The 21,703-nt window shown below is 40.3% G+C and overlaps 2 protein-coding genes and 1 long non-coding RNA gene across 9 annotated transcripts in view; 1 reads left to right on the forward strand and 2 right to left on the reverse strand.

Moving 5' to 3' along the window:
* The first annotated feature begins 1,028 nt into the window (after positions 1–1,028).
* LOC106727096 lies at positions 1,029–13,363 on the forward strand. The gene is made up of 2 exons (XR_001363256.1): positions 1,029–1,385; positions 12,996–13,363. It is a non-coding gene; the product is annotated as an uncharacterized LOC106727096 (long non-coding RNA).
* On the reverse strand, positions 2,555–11,300 carry ARL6IP1 (ADP-ribosylation factor-like 6 interacting protein 1). 2 transcript variants are annotated; one of them, XM_005872056.2, is made up of 6 exons: positions 11,062–11,282; positions 9,198–9,331; positions 8,621–8,740; positions 4,622–4,739; positions 3,029–3,113; positions 2,555–2,604 (listed from the first exon to the last, which is right to left on the reverse strand). In XM_005872056.2, the coding sequence occupies exons 1-6, from the start codon at positions 11,095–11,097 to the stop codon at positions 2,576–2,578; spliced, it is 522 nt and encodes a 173-aa protein (XP_005872118.1). In that variant the 5' UTR covers positions 11,098–11,282; the 3' UTR covers positions 2,555–2,575. The 2 variants fall into 2 exon arrangements, with proteins under 2 accessions (XP_005872118.1, XP_014399904.1); XM_014544418.1 differs by lacking the exon at positions 8,621–8,740 and having other exon boundaries at positions 11,062–11,300.
* Positions 13,364–13,974: 611 nt separating the features above from the next.
* Positions 13,975–21,703, reverse strand: part of SMG1 (SMG1 phosphatidylinositol 3-kinase-related kinase) — a 155,816-nt gene continuing 148,087 nt past the window's right edge. For all 6 annotated transcript variants that reach the window (XM_014544419.1, XM_005871998.2, XM_014544423.1 and 3 more), the window contains 3 exons: positions 21,368–21,547; positions 21,181–21,287; positions 13,975–18,447 (listed from right to left, as the gene is read on the reverse strand). In XM_014544419.1, the coding sequence (XP_014399905.1) occupies positions 18,370–18,447; positions 21,181–21,287; positions 21,368–21,547 (365 nt within the window). In that variant the 3' untranslated portion in view covers positions 13,975–18,369. The remainder of the gene's footprint in view (positions 18,448–21,180; positions 21,288–21,367; positions 21,548–21,703) is intronic.

Raw genomic sequence — 21,703 nt, forward strand, 5'->3', positions numbered from 1 at the left:
TTTCCTGGTCAGAGCACACACCTAAGTTGCAGGTTCAATCCTCAGTCGGGGCGTATATGGAAGGCAACCAATCAATGTTTCTCTCACACCGATATTTCTCTCTCTCCTCCTTCCTCTCTAAAGTCAATAGATATATCCTCAGGTGAGGCTAAATAAATGGCAACTGTGTGGAAGATGAATTGGCATTAAAGCACCGGACCTAAAAACTACCAAATCTTTACTCTTTTTAGCACATCTCCAAATAGCCTCCTCTCGACATTTTGTGAATTTGGGATGATAGGACCATCACTGGAAGTAACGCCAAAGCAAGTGTTAAAACGGGACTTTTGCTGTGATCATAACTGGCACAGGCGTAGCCAGACTGGCATGGGAAGGAAGCCAGCCAGTGTGACTGGCCAGCCTGAGATGTAATCACAACTGCATGGTATAAATACAGCATTTCCAAGCATCAGGCAACCAATGATGGTGATTTTGTGTTGAGACTTCCCTGTTTGGAATTACAACAAATCCCCAAGAGGCTCCAAAGAAGGATCCATACACTTTTTTCGTATGTGTGGGGGGTGGGGGTGGGGGGTGGATGTAGGCCTCAGAATGTAATTTGATTGAATCTGTTCCCAGGATACACTAAGTAGACAGTGAGGTCCAATGATAAAACATCCAATTGGAGCTCTAATGTAAAAAAAAAAAAAAAAAGTTTAAAGTACATACAAGTCACCCACCACTTACTTACTGAGCACCTCGTGTACCCTGGGGTACAGAGGTGCCCATGGCAGGCACTCTCCCTTGAGCCTGCATTGTTCCCTGCCTGTTCTCCCTGGTTGGCCTTCTCACACATCATCTTTGGTTATCACTTATTCATTTCCTTTTGCATCTAGCATTTTGCCTGGATGTTTGCTGAATGAATAAATTTAAACCTTTTATTTTGTTCTTAAAGAGTACCTTATAGGCATGTATTGATCACACAAGATAGTTCATTAATCAGATCCATAAATCCACTCAAGTAAATATTGTACTGGCTAAGGTAGAAAGAAACAGGACACAAAAAGGGATACCAGCTTTTATTTTTCCCCTTTTCACAAAACGAAGTAGAAGAAGTAATACAGAATTAAAATCACAAAAGTAGGTGGTAGAACATGTATACACACAAAAAATCCAGATAAGAAGACAGGCTTATTTACAATGAGGAAACACATGTAAATTAAGGTAGCTTGTAGTATGAAACAAAAAACTCAAACATATGCTACATGGGTGCCACTGTTGACAGCAATATTGAAGGGGAGAAAACAACACTTATGTAGGGACAGATATACCACAAGATCCAGGTTTTACAGCATCAGTGCAATAAATTCACAGAACTATATTACAGCTAGTTAATCAGAGTTAAAGTAATATTATTAATGCATTAATAATAATGTATCAATAGTGGTTCATTAAGTGTAACAAATTTACCACACAAATGAAAGATGTTAATAATTGAGGAAACCGTGGGCTTTAGAAGAGAGAGTATATGAGAGTTCTCTATACTTTCTGTTCAATTTTTCTGTAAACTTAAACTGCGCTAAAAAATAAAGTCCATTAATTAAAGGGGAAAAAAACCAGAATCACGAATATGATATCATGTCCCTGTCAATCACTCTGTGAGCTGCCAGATCTCTTGGATAGAAGCATAAAATTTTCACAATGCAACACTACAGTAAGAAGAAGCCATAGATTTGAGTCTTTCTTTCACCAATTATATGAGTTTGACTATAGGACATTCATCAAAAATTACTCAGACTTCAGTTTTTAAAACTATGAGTTAACTTATTTAAACAATCAACCTTAGCCTTTTTCCTGATTCATGTTATTGTTCATTGCAATTATATTTAACTGATAAATATGTTTAACTTGGGAGCATAAGTAGCAAATTCATCATTTAACATAAATAGTAAATTCATCTTTTCAAAGTAATGCAGAAAAGTGCATTTGTTACTGGGGCTGGTTGTTTGAAGTGTGTGTATGAAAGAGAGAATTTTCAAATTTGCATATGAATGAAAAGTTAAGTTTTGATAATTTGAATTTTGACAGATTTTTAAGTATGATGAAGTGTGAATTTTCAAAACTGTAATTACTATAAATATAAAGAAATAAATGCATATTATTAGTTACAAGATAACTACATTGGTAGTGTGGACAGTAGTGTTTCTACTATTTAACATTAATTGAATGGTATTATTTGCTTTTAAAATCAGTCATGTGCCATCATAATAATAGTTGATATTTGAGATAAAAAAGGATAATATTACTCAACTAGAGGTTTGGTGCATGAAATTTGTGCACTTGGGTGGGGGTGGTCCCTCAGCCCGGCCTGCGCCCTCTCACAGTCTGGAAGCCCTTGGGGGATGTCCAACTGCCATGGAGGTGGGAGAGGCTCCCAGCACCACTGCTGCACTTGCCAGTCGTGAGCCTGGCTTCTGGCTGAGCAGTTATCCCTTTGTGGGAGTGCACTGACCACCAGGGGGCAGTGCATTGAATGTCTGCCCCTGGGTGGTCAGTGTGCATCATAGCAACCTGTTGCTCTGCCGTTTGGTCTGGTTTAGTCAGGAAGCAACAGTAAGAAAGTCACTTAAAAATAAACAAACAAACAAAGTTAAGAAGGCAATAATTCACTTCCTAAATGTTAATACATTCTAGAGAAGATAGTTTCCCAGACTATTAGGCATTCTAATGGGAGGAAGCAATATGAAATCCATTACTTCTGTTGATATTTATATCCCAGAAACTTCAACCATCATACCTCCCAACCTCAGATGACACGCACTGCTTATTTTTACCTCCTGTACATTTCTTTCTACCTGGTTATGATGTTCTTTGTCTTAACTTCCTGCAAGACCACAAACTTCCTACAAACAAGGACCTGGGTTTTAGAGATCTTTCTAGACTCCCACAGTCCCTTGATCAGTGCCTTAAACTTGGTAAGCACACACATGTTTGTTTAAGTTCCTTAGACTTCATTGTCCAGAATGTGCCTGTGCCCTCAAAGACTTACCTATCAGGTAGGTGAGAAGAAGGTTGTGGACCTGCTGTCCCACCCAAGCAACCGCAGCAAGAGAAATGATCATGGTCATGAAGTACTAATAAAGAAAATAATAAGAATGTATTAACTCCTTGAAACAGACTAAGAAAGTCGTTTTAAAGGTTGGAAAATGATTCAGTTTTTATTACCACTTTTCTTTAAAAATGCTTGGTATCTATCTATAGTATATAAAATCCATAGAGCCCGGCCGGCATGGCTCAGTGGTTGAGCGTCAACCTAGGAACCAGGAAGTCATGATTCGATTCCCAGTCAGGGCACATGTCTGGGTTGCAGGCTTGATCCCCAGTGCAGGATGGGTGTGCAGGAGGCAGCCGATCAGTGATTCTCTCTCATCACTGATGTTGCTATCTCTCTCTCCCTTCCTCTCTGAAATCAATAAAAACATATTAAAAAACAAACAAACAAAAACCCCACACACAAAAAAAACAAAACAAAAAACAAAGAAAACTCCATTAGGCCCAGCTTTATAGAATTTGGATCCATCATAGAACTATTGTAATTCTATATTTAAATTAAATAGTTTATAATACAAATGATACAACTTTTACAATTAATAACTTCACATAGTAAGTTGAATTAAGAAAAAAAATGCTAGCCCTGGCTAGGTACTCAGTTGGTTAGAGTGTCATGCTGATACTCCAAGGTTGTGGGTTTAATCCCGTCAGAGCATATACAAGAGTCAACCAATGAATGCATAAATAATTGGAACAACAAATCTACGTTTCTCTCTCTCTCAAATCAATAAATTTTTTGGTAGGTTAACATCCATTACCTCTTTTTTAAAGAAATCATATCCTTTTTCTTTGTTTATATATATATATATACTGATTTCAGAGAGGAAGGGAGAGGAGATAGAAACATCAATGATGAAAGAGAATCATTGATCAGCTGCCTCCTGCATGCCCCCTACTGGGGATCGAGCCAGCAACCTGGGCATGTGCTCTTGACTGGAATCGAACCTGGGACCTTTCAGTCCACAGGCTGATGCTCTATCCACTGAGCCAAATCAGCTAGGGCTTTTTTTTTTTAATATATTTTTATTGATTTCAGAGAGGAAGGGAACGGGAGAGATAGAAGCATTAATGATGAGAATCATTTATCAGCCATCCACAGCATACTCCCTACTGGGGATTGAGCCCGCAACCTGGGAATGTGCCCTAAACTGGAATTGACCCCAGGACCTTTCAGTCCACAGGCCGACACTCTATCCACTGAGAAAAACTGGCCAGGGCTCAATAAATAAATTTTAAAAATAGAAAATAAATGCTTTCTAAGTATATGTCTCTTACTTTATTTCAGTAAGAAAAAAAAGAGAAAGATTTCACTCTACTAGAATACAAATTAAATGTAATTTTACCTTCTAGTGACTCAGTCTAATACAGATATGCATTTATGAATACACTCAAAAGAAATTAAAGCAATGGATGATAAATATCAAACTACAACTATTCAAACAAAAAGGCTATCATTATATTACACTGAAGTAAAAACTGACTCAACCTTAAAATTTTGCTTTACTTGAATAAATCAAAACAAAAAAAGTACCATTTTTGGCTTTTCTTCCTTTAGTGTGAAGAGGCGTTTCCACCAGCCCACAGTTCTGCGACGAGTTTTTACTAGATTGCTGCAAATTTCATGGAATCTTTGCTGCTGCTCAGTGGTCCTAGAAAAATAATTTCCCCCTTCACTATAAGTATATCTCTACAGTAAACAGAAATACACCATCCTCTCATATTTAAAAAGCTATCTTCTAAAGAAAATCTAAATAGAAAACAATGATTCATCATTACTTATAAAGGTGAAAAGTTTTTGTACCATTAAAACACCTCTGATACTGATAGCACAGGAATAAGTTTTTACATAAACATACTTGTACGTGTGCATGTACAAAGTAATGGTACTCTACGGTTCTAAAGCCACATTTGGTTAATGACAGACTCAAACTACTATAGGCTGTGCAGAAATCACGGCCTACGGTGCAAATTAATTTCTCTATTCCTTTATTTTTTTAAAAAATATTTTTATTGATTTCTGAGAGGAAAGAGAGGAAGAGAGAGATAGAAGCATCAATGATGAGAGAGAATCACTGATCGGCTGCCTCCTGCATGCTCCCCACTGGGGACCGAGCCTGCAACCCAGGCATGTGCCCTTGATTGGAATCGAACCTGGGACCCTTCAGTCCGCAGGCCGACGCTCTATGCATTGAGCCAAACTGGCTAGGGTTATTCCTTTATTATTTTCCAGATCCCAGTGAATCCTAGGTTGTAGCCCACCAGTGTCCCACTATTTTGAGGAAGATGTGAAGTTTCTACCAAACAACTGTATTTGAGAACTTTTCAGCGAGATAGTAACTACTAGCATTCACAGCATAATACCTTCAACTGGGCTTCATACATTTGATGCCAAGGTAGCAACACACAACTCAAATATAAGTTTAGTCCCACTGGGGGATAATATAATCATAAACAAACAGCAGTAAAAATACAAAAAGATCCTCCAAGAAAGCCCTTTTTTATTTATAATGTAAAATTTTCAGCCCTAGCCAGTTTGGCTCAGTGAAAAGAGCGTCAGCCCAAGGACTGAAGGGTCCTGGGTTCAATTCTAGTCAAGGGCATGGACCTTGGTTGCAGGCTCAATCCCTGGTCAGGGCTTGTGTGGGAGGCAACCAATCAATGTGTCTCTCTCATATCAATGTTTCTCTCTTTGTCTCTCCCTCTCCCTTCCCGTCTCTCTAAAAATCAATGGAAAAATATCCTCAGGTGAGGATTAACAAAAACAAAACAAAAAATTGCCATTGTACTGTCTTTGTTATTACAGATAAAATGGCTGCTATTAAAAAGCACATCTGCCCTGGCTGGTGTTCCTCAGTGGTTACAGCCTGCACACCAAAGGGTCTTGGGTTCAATTTCCTGGTTGAGTATGTATCTGGGTTGCAGGTTCAATCCCTGGCTCTATTAGGGGGCACATGCAGGAGGCAATCAGTCGATGTGTGTCACTCACATGGATGTTTCTCTCTCTCTCTCTCTCTCTCTCTCTCTCTCTCTCTCTCTGTCTTTCTCTCTCTCTTCCTCTCCCTCCCTCCCTCCCTTTCACTCTCTCTAAAAAGCAACAGAAAACATCCTCAGGTGAGGATTAACAACAAAAAAGCGGGCCCTAAGCTGGGGGATGTATTATCTTCTCTCCTCTAGTTCTCATCCCTGTGAAACTGCAGTGAGAGACACAGTAAGAGGATTTCTGCTGAGCCCTGGAACTTCTTGTAAACAATTTCGACCTTATATGTTGCCCATGGTCAAGGCTGGACTGTGGCCATGCAACAGTGTCCTTCCTTCCCCATAAAGAACAAACAATAAAACTGCTCTGTTGATAAGACAGAGCCACGAACTGATTTAGCATGAAAGTTTCTGAAAACTTTCCTCCCGGAATTATGAATTAGCAGATTAAAATGCCACCTGGCTGATAAAGTCAAGGTCAGAAGCTGATTCCACTTGTTAAATTTTTTATACAGCATTGTTACCAACTTGCCCAAAACATAGCAGCATAATTCATTACTGAATGTGAAAAACAATTCAATTCAAAGGAAACTTCCTAATATTCATCCATAATGCTATGGGAAAACATCTTTAAATAAACATAATTAATTATTCCATAACTTAAGCAAACTTCCTCAACAATGTCTCAATTTTTCTCAAAGACCCAAGGGCTTACATATAAAATTCTTCCTTTTAAGAATCCTATCTAACAAAGAGGGAATATGCTAACTGACCCTCACACAGTCGCAAAGATGGCGGCGCCCACAGCCAATAAGGAGGGAATATGCTAATTGACTGCCCCGCCCTCAAAGATGGCAGTGCCCACAGCCAATAAGGAGGGAATATGCTAATTGACTGCCACGCCCTCAAAGATGGCTGGCAGGGGAGGGCAGTTGTGGGGGGGACCGGGCTGGCAGGGGAGGGCAGAGTGGGGGCAATCAGAACAGCAAGGGAGCAGTTAGGCATCAATCAGGCCGGCAGGGGAGTGGTTTGGGGATGATCAGGCAGGCAGGCAGGCGAGCAGTGGGAGCCAGCAGTCCCAGATTGTGAGAGGGATCCCAGATTGGAGAGGGTGCAGGCTGGGCTGAGGGACACCCCCACTCCCACCCCCACCCAGTGCATGAATTTCGTGCACTGGGCCTCTAGTTATTTAATAATTTGCTATTACCAGGGGAACAAAAAGCTAAAGGCACAAGTAGGCTACTAATCAAATTTATATAAACAACTGAGGGAGAATAGCAGCTAGGAAGAAAAAATATATTCCAATGTCTAGTTTTGCTCATTATTTCAGTCAAAAGTGAGAATTGGCCCTAGCTGGTTAGCTCAGTGGAAAGAGCATCGACCTGTGGACTGAAGGGTCCCAGGTTTGATTCCGGTCAAGGGCGATCGATGATTTTCTCATCATTTATGTTTCTCTCTCCCTTCCTCTCTGAAATCAATAAAAATATATTTTTTTAAAAAAGTGAGAACTGAACATTACAGAGAAGAGAGAAGTTGAAATTCTTTAATATGATCCCTAGCCACTTAACTATATATATCTTGAGAACTCAGTACATGACTAATTCAAAGAATGGTATAAATGAAATTAACAACCCACTTGTATATACAACTTGAACTTACTCTGAAATAATTGCTAGTCATTAAACTAACTACCACTGCACTGCCTCAACATCTAAACCTTAAACACAAGACCAATCTTAAAAATCAAAATATTTCATAGCACCCAGAACAGTGCCTAACATAAAAGTAGACATTCAATAGTTGCTAAATAAATGGACAAAAATCTACCAGTTACTGTTTGTGTATTCATTCAAAAATAACTTGTGAAGTTAATATACTATCTTAAATATCAATGGAAACAAATATAAAATGTAAAGATATTACTTTTATGGAAAGCTTTTGAGTTCTACAATTCTTGATAAAATATTTTAAGTAAAATATTTACCTAAAAAAACAAACAACCCTCTCACTTCAATAAAAAAGTCTACAAAGAAAGTCAAAATAAATGTCAGACCACAAAAAGACCTATCTATCTATATAAAACCTAATATGCAAATTGACCAAACAGCAGAATGACCGGAGGAATGACTGGTCACTATGATGCGCACTGACCACCAGGGGGCAGACGCTCAATGCAGGAGCTGCCCCCAGCCCACAGGCCCCAACCAGTGGCAGTGGCAGGGGTGGCACCAGGCCAGCTAAGGCCGGTGAGAGCTGGGGCCCGATCACCCTGCCAGTCCCCCCACAGATCAGCCCTGATCACCAGCCAGGCCTAGGGACCCTACCTGAGCACGAATTTCATGCACTGGGCCTCTAGTGGAGCTATATAAGTACTGGAAATTAATGATTTATATATGAATGAGCTAAAAAAAAAAACTCTTCATATAAAAGCAATAAATCTAACCCCTAGGTATCTGATGGTTAGATACTTCTCTGTGATTAGTTACAGAATACTAATCACAGCCAACAGGGTAATTTCTCAGAAATTAGAATGCCAAATTATCATGCCACCTACCATTTATTGGAGCCAAAAATTCTAGGCGCCAGGATGGGAACAAGGTAGTCAGCCAAGCACAAAAACATAACAAAACAGGAAACACCGGATAGAACAGATGGATCTAGATAATAGATATTCCTGTTTAAAAAAAAAAATTAATAAAGGTTAGAAAAACAGAGTCACTTTTCCTAAGTGAAGATGTTTATTCACTTATTCCTCTGGTTCTCAGATGTTATTTGCCCTTTTCATTCTAATTTTCTCACAAGTGGTTTTCTGGAAGCTTCATGACATGATGACATTATAGCTGCGATGTAAATACCAAGAGAATAAGGCTCTCGGTGGTCTTCAATACTTTGTAGGAGTGTAAAGGGTTCTAAGGCCAAACAGTTTGAGAATCACTGATTTATTCAACTGCATTATGTTACTGAGTTCACAAAGTACTAAAAGTTCTAAAAACTGGGCAAACTGCGCTAAGAAAAGGCATTCTTTACAGATTATGCATTACAAAAGACTTAAGACGCTTCCATTCGCTGTGTAGTACCTGATTCCTTATTAATAACAAACACAACCTTAAGGAATTGAATAGCTCACTTACAGAAACACCAAGGAAACCACACCCATGATGGCAGGCGGAAACCAGGCTCTTTCCCATCGGAGGACTTTGTCGGCCATCAGCGTCACCTCTCCCCATCCTTGCAGCTGCTCTTCCAGACTTGCAGTCTCTGCAGCCTATAGACAACCAATATTTAAAGCCATCATTTACTACTCTCAACATTCCTGAGAATTAATCCTAGAGAATTAAACTCTTCTAAGACATCAAATATATAAAACAGCTGTAAACCAAATCACTATTTTAAACAAATTAGTTTCTCAAAAAAAAAAACTCTAAAATTTTGGTGCCAATGAAAAAAATCAGTGGAGAGAAAAAAAAATAATGTAATGGTCACTTTTCCAAGTCTAAGAACTGGGCTACTCTTCACATAAGGTAGGGATAATTAAGACCCATTTTACATTAAAGAATGATTAACCAACTTTCCCAAAGTCATGCACTACCAAGCACAGTACCCACAGTATAAAATTAGATCTTTCTATTTGCTCATTTCAGGTGGTTAGAATTGATTTGCTGTTTTGTCATTTCATTGATTTAAACCCCAACTTCTAAGTCCATTAGGATAGCAGCCTCTCCCTGAACAGCGCTCAATAAAATTCTCAAGTAGCTCTTTGTGTAATGGAATCATTTAGATGTTGACATCATTTGCACAAATAAGGAAAACTGCTTTTACCAAATAATAAATGTATACATCTTCTACAGCGCTTCTTAAACTTATGAGGACATTTTGGTTAGACTTCCAATTTCTCCGAAAATCTGACAAGTCAATTTCTAGGATGAGCTAATGTGGAGTGGCAAAACGTTTTCTCCTTCAAGTTACACTGCTCTGCTGGAAAGAGTGTTTGAGCTCCAGTCCAGGACCTGTCATTTCAACTCTGTGCTTTGATCAATCCTCTTAAAAGGAACCTGGCAGGGGCTGACTATAGAGGTAGATAGGTAGGTAGGTAGGTAGGTAGGTAGGTAGAGGGAGGTGTGTGGGTGGGTGTGGTCATGCATTTCTAAAAACAAGTGCACACACAAACTACCCTGCAAAGTCTCTTAATCCCTTACAGCACCTGGGCTATTGGAAAATCAAAAGCCAAAAATTAAATTATTTGCTCTTTCTAGTCACTGTGGTGTGGTGTGTGGCCTGCCTTTCCCTGGGGAAAGGGAACAGAGAACATGCACCGGTTTCTCTCGTTTTTGACCAGAACTCTGTGCCGTGAAATCCACAGTGAGGTCACATTTGTCCGCCTGTGACGCAACCTCACTCCAGTTCCTTCGGACCCCTGCTTATTCTGAAATCGTCCTGCGACCCCCAGACGTACAAATTCCAGACAAACGCCTGGACCTCCCCTCCCATTGTCCTGCCAGCTGGACCCCCTCCCACCAACTTCTCTCTCTACGGTGAACTCGCTGCCTCTCTGCCGTTTTCAGCTCTGCCAGCGCTAACAGAAATGTTCAGCCACAGCCCTTTGACCCTCCACCCATTGCCCAAGCGCATGGGGGAAAGGAACCAAGGGGCGTCCCGGTTAAGATCAAAGCGGAGAGATGCGATACAACTGGGGCCTAGGCCCCAACAGCGCTCGACAGGCCCCTCGCGGCCCTCTTGCCACAGCCCCCCTTCTTCCTCAACCCGTATTCGCGATCTGATCGCCCGCCCTCCTCTCCCCTCCCCCGGGGGACTAGACACCGCCAAGCAGAAGCTACTCAAGAAGCCCGAGGAGCAGACGTTGTCGCCAGCGCCAGGAATCCCGGAGAGGGCCGGGCCGCCGCGGGTTATAAACACGAGGCCGCAGCACCGCCGGGTCGAGCCCACCGACGTGCCGCAGCTCTGCCCGTTTCCGGGGTGACGAACGCCGGCACTCACCAGCAAGTTGGTGCTGCGATTATCGCCCTCCGCCATCGTCTCCCAAGTGCCGCTTCAGCGAGCCCAAGGCAACCTCCCAACCAGCCCCGGTCCAAGAACCGCACGGCGACCCGGGCGCGACGACACGCCCAGCAAACTCCTTATATAGGCCGGCGGCCTTTCCCGACAGCCCCCGCGAAGCTCGTTCCTCATTGGGCACGTCGAACCCAAGCTTCAGGGGAGCCGGACCAACCGCTGCCCAGCGCTTGGCTTGAAATCGAGGTCAAAGGAGAGCGAGGCGTTGCAGGGCCGAGGGGGCGGGGCCACAGGGTGACCAATCAGCGCCCAGGAGGTGTGCGCGGCCCCAAGCAGGCCTTCGGGAAGCGGTTGAACGGCTCCAGCCTACGCCGGGCCTCTGGAGCCCCAGGGTTGGCCGCCACGGGTTGTCGCGGACCTTCTGCTGAACCTCAGAGCTGCTAAGGAGACGGAAATGTAGTTCTCGAAGAAAGAAGCCGCCCCAGCGTCAGGCGAAGGGCAAGATCGGGCATGTCTCCCTAACCTCGGACGATGGCCGGTCCCCTTGCCAGAGGCCCGTGCCCATCACTGAAGTTTTGAGCTGTTGATGTAGATTTCTGCATTGTTCCTTCCATAGCAAAAGGGCTTTAGCTTGGTAGGGGGAGGGGAGAGGTCATCTGGGCTTAGAAAACTCGTGAAAAATGCACCGCTTTGTAAAGCTGGCTTATGGGGTCTTTGTGGGGCACTTGTTATGGAACTACGACCTCCCTCTCCAAAAGGGCTGGTTTTGACAACCTTCCTTACGTTAGAAACCTTGCTAAGGGGACACATAAACCTCGTAAGCCAGTGGTTCTCAACCTTCTGGCCCTTTAAATACAGTTCCTCATGTTGTGACCCAACCATAAAATTATATTTGTTGCTACTTCATAACTGTCATGTTGCTACTGTTATGCATCGTAATGTAAATATCTGATATGCAGGATGGTCTTAGGCGACCCCTGTGAAAGGGTCGTTTGACCGCCAAAGGGGTCGCGACCCACAGGTTGAGAACCGTGGGATTCTTAAGCAATTTAGGAACTAGGTGAACTTTTGAGGCACTTCTACGTCTTTTCTCACCCGGATTTCAAAATGAACTAACAAAGCGCTTTGCTTTTCATCCTTCAAACAAACTCATACCAAATGTTGACCTGGTCAGATGTCTGTTTTAGGAAATCTTGCCGAGCGTTTAACGTACAGCTTTTTATCCTTTTATTCTGTATTATGCTATCGAATTTAAATGTTTTAAAACATATAGGTCTACAACTACCAGGTTCTTTTTTAAAAGTTCAGGGAAGGCATAAAGAACTGTGAGAGAATGTAGCGACAGACCACAGAAAGCCAGGCGGACAGAAGCATTATGTATTTCAAGAAAGGGTAGGATCTTTGAAAATCATCTGGCTCAGATATAAACACTTGACGGGGTGGGAGGGAAGCCTTTGCAAGGGAAAGGGACTCTAATAAAGCGCTACTTTGGGGACTATTATTGGGTGGAAAATGGGAAATGTAGGTAAGGTGCATCGAGCTGATCGAGAGAGCCCATTTTGGGAGATTTTAAAGCTATTAAGTTTGAGAGCCAGGCCCTCCCCTCCCTCTTCAAAAGAAAGTCAGCAGACAGTAATTAGTCTCAATAATTATATCGAGCACCGAGTGCAAAATTTTGCTAGAGGCACCGTAACACCCACTTCCAAATGAGATGCCAGTTATTAGTTTTAAAAAGTGACATTTCTAAAAACAAGAAATAACCCATGTCTACTTTGGTAGCTACTTCTGGTTTTCACCCATTTCCCTATGTACAACTTAAGACGACTTTTCAACACCCACTTGTGAAATTGGGTAGGTGAAAAAAAATGGGAGCAGCTCAAGCAGCAACAGGTTCTTCACGGAGTGTTTTGTTCCTGGAGGAATGTGTTCCCAGAGCTATTTGCCACTTCACAACCCAAGAGCACTGCTGTAAGGTCTTCCAACTTTCCCAACGGCTTAAAAAACAAAACACCTACCCTTAGTGTAGCTTTCTTTTGAGCTTTGTTTTTGTACTGCAAAAACAGGATGTGATCTTTCAAAACGTGCCAGATGACTAAACAGCTAACACTATCTAGCGGCAACAAATGCAGTCTGACTTCCAGACGATAAAACAAGCCGGACATTTAAATTTGCCTTCAGGTTTTCATATCCCAGGGAATGTACATGTCAGTGTTTTTTTGTGTGTGAGATTTTCTTTATTAATCCTCACCTGAGGATATTTTTTCCGTCTACTTTTTAGAGTGGAGGGGTAAGACAAACATCTTTGTGAGACAGACATCAATTGGTTTGCCTCCCGCGTGCCACCACAACCAGGGCCAGGGTACTTGCAACCCAGGTACTTGCCTTTGACCGAATGGAACCTGCTGCAACCCTTCAGTCCACGGGCTGACGCTTACCACTGAGCCAAACCAGCTAGGCTATAGATTTGTTTTTAAATATTGACAAAATTAAGCTTAACAGTATCTTGATAAGAACTTTCCCACTGAAGTAAAATTTCCACTGCTGTTCAAAAATACTATAGAACTTCGAGGGGAGAAAATTTTTTTTTAATTTCTAGAGGTATTCATGCTTTAAAAAAAGCTACCTGCCTGGCTGGTGTGCTCAGTGGTTGAGCATGGGCCTATGAACCTGGTCACCTTTCAATTCCAGGTCAGGACACATTCCCAGGTTGTGGGCTCCATTCCCAGTGGGGGGGTGTGCAGGAGGCAGCCGATCAGTGATTCTCATCATTGATGTTTCTATTTCTCCCTCTTCCTTCCTCTCTGAAATCATAAAAATAGACTATTAAAAAAATAGCTACCCATATAGCAAAATTAAGTTTTCTGGAAACTACTTTGACCAATAAATTCAGAGCTTAAATGCTACATCTTTTTAACCTTTATTTTTTGAAAAACATGTATTTCATACAATCTCTGCCATGGTAATGCAAATATGCACAAAGTAGGCATGTATTTTTGTTTTCCAAACAATGCGTTATGAACATTTTCAGGAAGCTGGTGTGATTTGTTCAACTTTTAATCTTAAATACAATCACAAAATTATATCCATCAGGAGGCATTACAACCTTTTGTACAGAGAAGCCACTTTATTTTATACAATGTTTACTAGGACAAGGAAGATTCAGTTCAACTCAATTTGCTCTTATAAGAAGGGTAAAGTAAATTAACAAGTATGATGTTGCCACTGACATTACAGGTGGAAATATAAGGGAAATTTAAACCAGAAAAATAACTGACACAAGAACTTTAAATAGGAACTGAAACTGGGACTATCAGAAAAAGAAGAGGGGGCGGGAAATCAGCCTGTTTTAAAGAAAGAAAACATTCTACAAGTCTGTATTTCAGAACAACATGCAATTCCTTGTTTACCGTCTTCAAAAGTAGAGCTAATTGTATGACATTTTTACATTAGCACAACCAACAGCTTTTCCCTACTAAGCCCAGTCAAATTCCCATAGAAAGTAAAAGACTCTAAACAGTTCATGTTGTACAATTAACCCTTGAACCTAGAAAGTTGCTCTAAGAGTCCATTTGCCCATTTGGAAGAAAGGCATGGTGATATGGTTACCCAGGCCTAAAAAGGAAAGTGCAGCAAACCCTTAAGGGTCAAAAAACAGTGAATTTCCCCTTCCCAATGTTTGGGAAACTTTGTAATGCTAGTTTTTCTCCATAGGAAGAATCTAATAACTCAAATATTGAAAACATCTATCTTCTTTAAGTGAACCTTACATTACTATATCCTACCTCCTTGATTTAAGGGAGGATGGGGTAGTTCTAGCTTTGAATTACTGTCATTTTACAAACTCAAGAAGAGTACAGAAGGTCACTGATTTCATATGCATCTAATTTTATGTAAAACAATGGTATTTAAATGTGCTAATAGAAAAGCATTCACTGATTTTTGATGTAAGATGAAAGGACTAACAGGCCAATTGAGGGTGTTTTTCTTTAATATGAAAAGAATTGGGAGAAAAGGACCAGCTTCTTACTGCCAAAACAAGTAAGCCCCCAGAGAAGTCACAAATACGTGGAGGAAAATAGGCCAGGAAGACTTTTCAGTTTAAAGTACTGCCTATAATACCCCAGATTTAAAAGAACCTAAGATTGCACATCAACTCTAATATTTGGCTGTACTTGCATTGCCCTGCGTGGCATTTTTTAAATGGCTCTTTCCCTAAATTTCACACATCAAGAATAACCACAAAACAATGCAGAAACACCAAACATTGGACAATATTTTAAAAAACTACATACTAAACTTAGTTAATAAAGGCAAGTGTTAAGGGCAGAAGTGATGAAAATTTTTCTTTGTATTACAAACCCTCACCCTGAACCTGGGTTTGGGCTCTTAATAAAAATAATTTAAGGAAACAGATCAAGAGCTTGATTATCAGTTCTCAAAGAAATCTTACATATCTCAAAAACAACTCACCACAGTGTCAGACACAAAATCTATTGTCACCTAGCAAACTGTTAAGAACTCAGAAATACTGTTAAAACACACCAAAGAAATAGTAAAAGAGAAATACACTCTATAAAACCATTAAGCCTCCACAGCTTTGTAAAGAAATCAATATTTAGGCAATTCTAGAAAATTAAAGACAACAAAGACAATAAACTTCAATTTCCAAGGGTACTTTGAATGATAGGTTGTAGGTTATTCTGTACCCCCTGAATTCGAGAAAGAAAAAGAGAGGAGCAGACCCCTGGTTTTCCAGAGGTATTCTGTATCATTAAAAATGTATGACTTCATAACCACAGCACTCTAAACTTTACATTGTTAAAAGACAATCCCCAAAATATAGCCCTGATTTCTCATTCTGCTTTATCACCAGGGCTTTTTACTGTTGGTTAACTCTCTAATTGTTGAGTTCTCTTACAGCAGTTTAAAACGGCAAGGCTACTAGTACTTGCAGAATCACTTCCCAGAGGAAGCCAAACTGTAGAGATTGGGGTCTTGTCCAGGGTGCAGTAAGGAGCAGCTTTGAAGTCATCAGTTATATCTGCCCCACAACCAAACATATATATGCCACACTATTCTCTGAGGGATTATTTTAAAATGAAAATGATGGATAATTTACCAGAGGCACATGTTTTTGCTATAAAGCTGTTTCATTTTTGCTCAGATAAGGTGCCAGGTACCTCTGAAGCCAAAAATTCACAGGTGATAAAGTTCACCTACTTCATTTATCTTCTTTGCCAAAGAGGAAGCAATTTTTGAATACTACCTATAGGGACAAACTAGTATGAACTGGTTTTATCATTTTGATGGAAATTTTTCCTTGTGACAATGTTGCTGAAAAAACTGGTCAATCTTGAAGAGCAGAGGTAATCAAGTGATGAATGCAATAGCCCCACAGCCTCTAGGAAATAAAGCAGTGTGCAAAACACAATATGGCATTATTATTCCAGATAGGTTGTTTTGATTGAGAAAGTAAGGTTAAAAAAGAATGAATAAAATTTGATGCACTAGGTTCCTTAATCTTGCAATTAGACACACATGGGTATTTTAAAAATACCACCTTTCTTGCTCTATCTGTTGAAGTATTAAAAAAGCACTGATACTGAAATGCAGTCTAATGGGTATTTAATTATGGATTAATGCAGCAATCAGAATACAGAAAACGCCAGAGCTGTGTGGAATTTTTTCCTTAACAGTTCTCAAGTTTATCTGTGAGGATTGGCAACTAGAAAGTGATCACAGTTCTAATCTCTAAGATGTAGGAAAAATAGACTCAATCAAGATTTTAAATTGTATTCTTCGTGTTGTGATTTTAAGAATCCTATTCTAATCTGAATTTTATTTTGGATCAACAATTGAGTTTACAAAGTCAGTACTGAAATGCAATGCTCAATTTAACTTGATCATGAAATCACTATAATTAATGTATTACTAAACAGCAAACTATTAAAATTATGCAAAAACAAAAGTACTTCACAGACTCATTGAACTTAATAAAAGGTACTGGTGGTTCTCACTTTTGCTGATGTTTTCATGTACATGTCCTAAAATACCAGGTAAACTAAAGCACTTCTAATTTACACCTTGTAAATTAAAAGTATCAAATGAGAAAACTGAATTAAAAAAACATTTCACTCTACCTTCAAGAGAACATCACTTTATTTTTAATCTGTCATCAACAATGTAAAACTCTAATAGGTATTCTATCCTGGTTTTTAAAAAGGTAAAAAGATTACATTGGTTTAGCTACTTTCTATGAAAGAAACTACAGCAATCACAGAAGAGGGAAAATTTGAATGACCTCCAAAAAATGCACACTATAAGCAAAGGGGAGTGTACATGAAATCAAATGTCTGTTAGATTCATTACTTTTGAATGCACAGTGAAAATTCTGGAAACTGCACATGATAGAATCACAGAAATGACTTAACCAGAATTACATTTTATATGTGATCATCAGACCTTGAAACAATCCTTGAATTTTCCACGTTATCAGTGGCTTTAGAGAAATTTGTTTATCACTCCAAATATAAGTTGTGTAACAGCATCAAGATGGAAGTATATGAAATATAAGGATTGAGCAAAAAGTGAATTTGAAAGATGTCTAATCTACTAGATCAGGTAAAAGGGGAATGGGTAGGTGGTAGGGTCTGGGGAGGAGGATGATGAGTGGGGGGTTTTTCCTTTTATTTCAGAAGTAAGTTCTTCCCATGTAGTGTATCTGTTACATAGCTCTCCATTTTCAGTCCATTTCTGAAATTCTTATCACATAGCCTTTTTGTACTTACTGGTCAACCCAACCAGTACTGTTGCCAAGCAACAAATGTTACACAAGAATCTGAATGCATCAAATCTTCCTTGGCTGTGATTTCTTTGCGGCCCCAGTTCTCTGTTTCTGAGCGGGGTTTTTTCCTGGATTGTACACACAGGGTCAGGTGGAATGGAGTTCCAAATCACTCTGTGCTCCGCAGCATCCCGATTTCTTTCTGCAGCTAACCTCCTGACACATTTGCAGCTGTTCTGAGGCAGAAAGACAATCTCCGTGTTCAGGCGGTGAGCTTTCTTTCCTTCACCCTTGACCCTAGGGTGGCAGGCCATGGTGTTGGGCGTATCCCTGAGTGCAGCTGCCCTGCAGGATTCCCCTCCTTGCGCACCGAGATTTCCTAGGTTTCCTCAGAGTAAGCCCCCAGTTGCATCACCACCGACTGTGGTGTGGCTTTGGATGCCTGAGGCTGAGTTGATTCTGGTGGACGTCTGACCTCGCTTAACCAGACTCATCTACTGTCTTGCCATTCACACCCAGGCTGTCCAACCTTCATACAGCTGAGCCAAGTTATCTAGATTAGTTGCTTCCTTAATGACATAGTCAACCTGTAAAAATGGGCAGGACAGTATTTAAAGACATTTAAGACATGACATGGTTCATATATGAGTAATATGAATTATTTAATATTAAGTTTATAATCACCCAAATTAATTACCCAAAGGAAGTATAGTTGCTGTTGTGGAAAAGAGGTTAAGTAAGCGGAGCTTCCCTCATAATTGCACAGCTTACAAGATGGGTGTCGGGAACCTCACAACCCCTCTGAAATTTATGAATCCTTAGATGAAGAGAGAGCCCTACTGACCCCACAGTTGCTCTTAGAATTAACATGTATAGTCACTGGGAAAATGCTTAGGTGCTATGTAAAAAAGTGCCCAGCAGATTCTGGAACACAGTTGGGTGCTCAATGTCCACATTCTGACTCAGCTAAATTTTTGTTTATTATAAGAGATACAACCATCTCTATATCCAGAGCATCCATGAGGGTCCAATTATATAGCAAATGCTCACTATATGGCTGAATCATAACCTATGAAAAAATTGTATGCAAAGAACTCTATACTTACCCCATTCCTATAACCCTTAACTTACTTTCATACAAAATGAAATGACTATCAGAATAAAAAGTACAATAGCCAAGCCTCCTCTAAAAGATGAACAGAGAGCTATGATGGGACAGTCATGAAAGCATACAACCCATTAACCTATGAGAAAGTCAGAAGTAAAGATAATAACCCATGGTTATTATCCACAAACATTGTCCACGGTTTTTTACAAACTTGAAAAATTGCTTCTAAAGAGTGACTCTTGACTATGAATAGTGCAAGCTCAGGTCCTATACCAGTGATGGCGAACCTATGACACGCGTGTCAGAGGTGACACGCGAACTCATTTTTTTGGTTGATTTTTCTTTGTTAAATGGCATTTAAATATATAAAATAAATATCAAAAATATAAGTCTTTGTTTTACTATGGTTGCAAAGATCAAAAAATTTCTATATGTGACACGGCACCAGAGTGAAGTTAGGGTTTTTAAAAATGCTGACACGCCGAGCTCAAACGGTTCGCCATCACTGTCCTATACAGTGATTTAACAGTGTTTAAAATAAAAAACTTCCCTGCTGTTGAAACTGAATTATGGATGCCAAAACTTTCTATATAATATCCTATATAATAAAAGCCTAATATGCTAAATGTCCGGTGGCCTGTTCAACCAAAGCGTAATATGCTAATGATATGCTAAGGCTACTCAACCACTCGCTATGACATTCACTGACCACCAGGGGGAAGATGCTCCGACCAGTAGGTTAGCTTGCTGCTGGGGTCAGCTAATCGGGACTGAGCGAGATGGGCCGGACATGCCCTGGAGCCCTCCCCCAGCCCTTCTCCAGCTGGCCAACCTCCCACGTCCCTACCTGGCCTGATCATGCACCGGTGGGGTCCCTTGGCTTGGCCTGGGCCCTCTTGCAATCCGGGACCCCTCAGGGGATGTCAGAGAGCCGGTTTTGGCCCCATCCCGCAGGCCAGACTGAGGGGCCCCACTGGTACACGAATTCATGCACCAGGCCTCTAGTTAGAAAGTAAGACTTTCAAGCCTCAAATTTTTACAGAAAAAGTTACATCTGTAATGGAGAATTGAGAGCACTGTCCTTGACTAAGTGATCTAACTTGTGTCAAAGATGTGAAATTCTGAGGACACATCACTGACATAGCATTCCTGCCAAAATGGTGATACTGAATATAATTATAAGGGAAAAAAATCAAATACAAACAGTCATATTCTGCAAAATAAATAGTCTGGACACATAAAAAATGTCAATGTCAAAAGAAAAAAAAAGCTGGGAAACTATTCTAGACATTAAAAGAGACTAAAAATAGGAAAAGCACATAAAATACAGGCTGAACCTTGATTAGATCTTATATGGGAGTGTGGGGATGGTTTAATGAGAGGACATTTAGGGATAACTGGAGAAATCTGAATATGGACTGAATATTAGACAAAAGTCAATGTTATCAAGATGAAATAGCAAAATGTTATAACATCACTGTTGTTTCCTGATTTGGTAGTTATATAATTATATTGTAGCTATATATTACAATGGTTTGTTTAGTAGACATGCTGAAGTATTTAGACATGAAGTGTTATAATATCTACAACTATCAAATCGTTCTGAAAAATGTGTCTGCATCCACAGACAGAAAATGTGAAGCAGACTCAGGAAAACATTAACAACTGGTTTCCCAGTTCTAGGTAGAGTTTATGAGCATCCCTACATTTCTGTAGGTTTAAAAACTTCCAAAAGAAACAGCTGAGGGGAAAAGAATTCATTTTCAAATTTCATATATAAAATTTAATAACACTACTGAGAAAATTTCAGAATAATGACCTCAGACAAACTGATGTCCAAGAACACTTTATAGATAGCATTCCTGTACCCAAAATGTCAGCCTCAGTTCATTTGAAACCTTCAGATAGTCCTCTTTAAAGTGCAAATTAACTGTCTTCTGGTGGAGAGAGAGGGAGGGTCAAGTTACACGTTAAATTTCTGTTACAAGAGGGCTGGGGAGAAAATAAATTGCTAACAAAGTAGAGTCAGAATAAAGTGGTGAATATTTGTTAATTCCAGAGTTGTTATTCAAAACCTTCTGAATCCTAAAAATAGATAGAAGTTTCTAATTTCTTGATGAAGCCCCAAGTATAATGGGGAGGGAATCTTAAAACCTCTGCTGTCTCAGCAGCATTAAAATGTGTAATTCAAGTTTAAAAAATGGTCACCTACCTGTTCAGCAACTGACATCCTCCTATTTGGATCAACATCTCGACCCTCTAACTTGGCTTTTACTCTCTTCCACACACTGACTGCATACGAGTTTCTCTCTTGCACAGCTATGAAGCAATGGAAACATAAGTAAATCAAACCACCACTTTGTATGAATATGTAAGGCATCGTTATTCTAACTAATTACCTTTCCCAGTTTTAGGGTCTCTGACGGCCTTTTTAGGACTACAAGCAACACTCTTGCCAGTTCCAGGAACGGTGCTTGGTGGAGTATCTGCTGATGTAGCAAGATTTTTCTGAATCAGCTTTCTAGCATTCTGTGACATGACATCAGGCTGGGTCTTCTGGCCAGTGTTGCTTCGGACTGCTATAGGGAAAGAGTTGGTAGCTCAATTTACATGTAAACAGAAAATGAAGAGGGACAAAGAGGAGACAGCAGGGAGACACTCTCTCAATCACCAACTACAATGTACGGCCTTGAAAATAGATGACTTTATCCCTTGAAACAGAAGGAGTTCTCCTA

Source organism: Myotis brandtii, unplaced genomic scaffold (assembly GCF_000412655.1).
Source record: "Myotis brandtii unplaced genomic scaffold, ASM41265v1 scaffold363, whole genome shotgun sequence".
Taxonomy (NCBI): Eukaryota; Metazoa; Chordata; class Mammalia; order Chiroptera; family Vespertilionidae; genus Myotis; species Myotis brandtii.

Excerpts from the sequence above, each read along its gene's own strand:
- ARL6IP1 (XM_005872056.2), bottom strand. The coding sequence starts at position 11,097 with ATGGCGGAGGGCGATAATCGCAGCACCAACTTGCTG. Across the intron at positions 4,740-8,620 it reads ATTTTTGGCTCCAATAAATG|GACCACTGAGCAGCAGCAAA; the intron begins GTAGGTGGCATG and ends TTATTTTTCTAG. Across the intron at positions 3,114-4,621 it reads AGGAAGAAAAGCCAAAAATG|TACTTCATGACCATGATCAT; the intron begins GTACTTTTTTTG and ends TTTCTTTATTAG.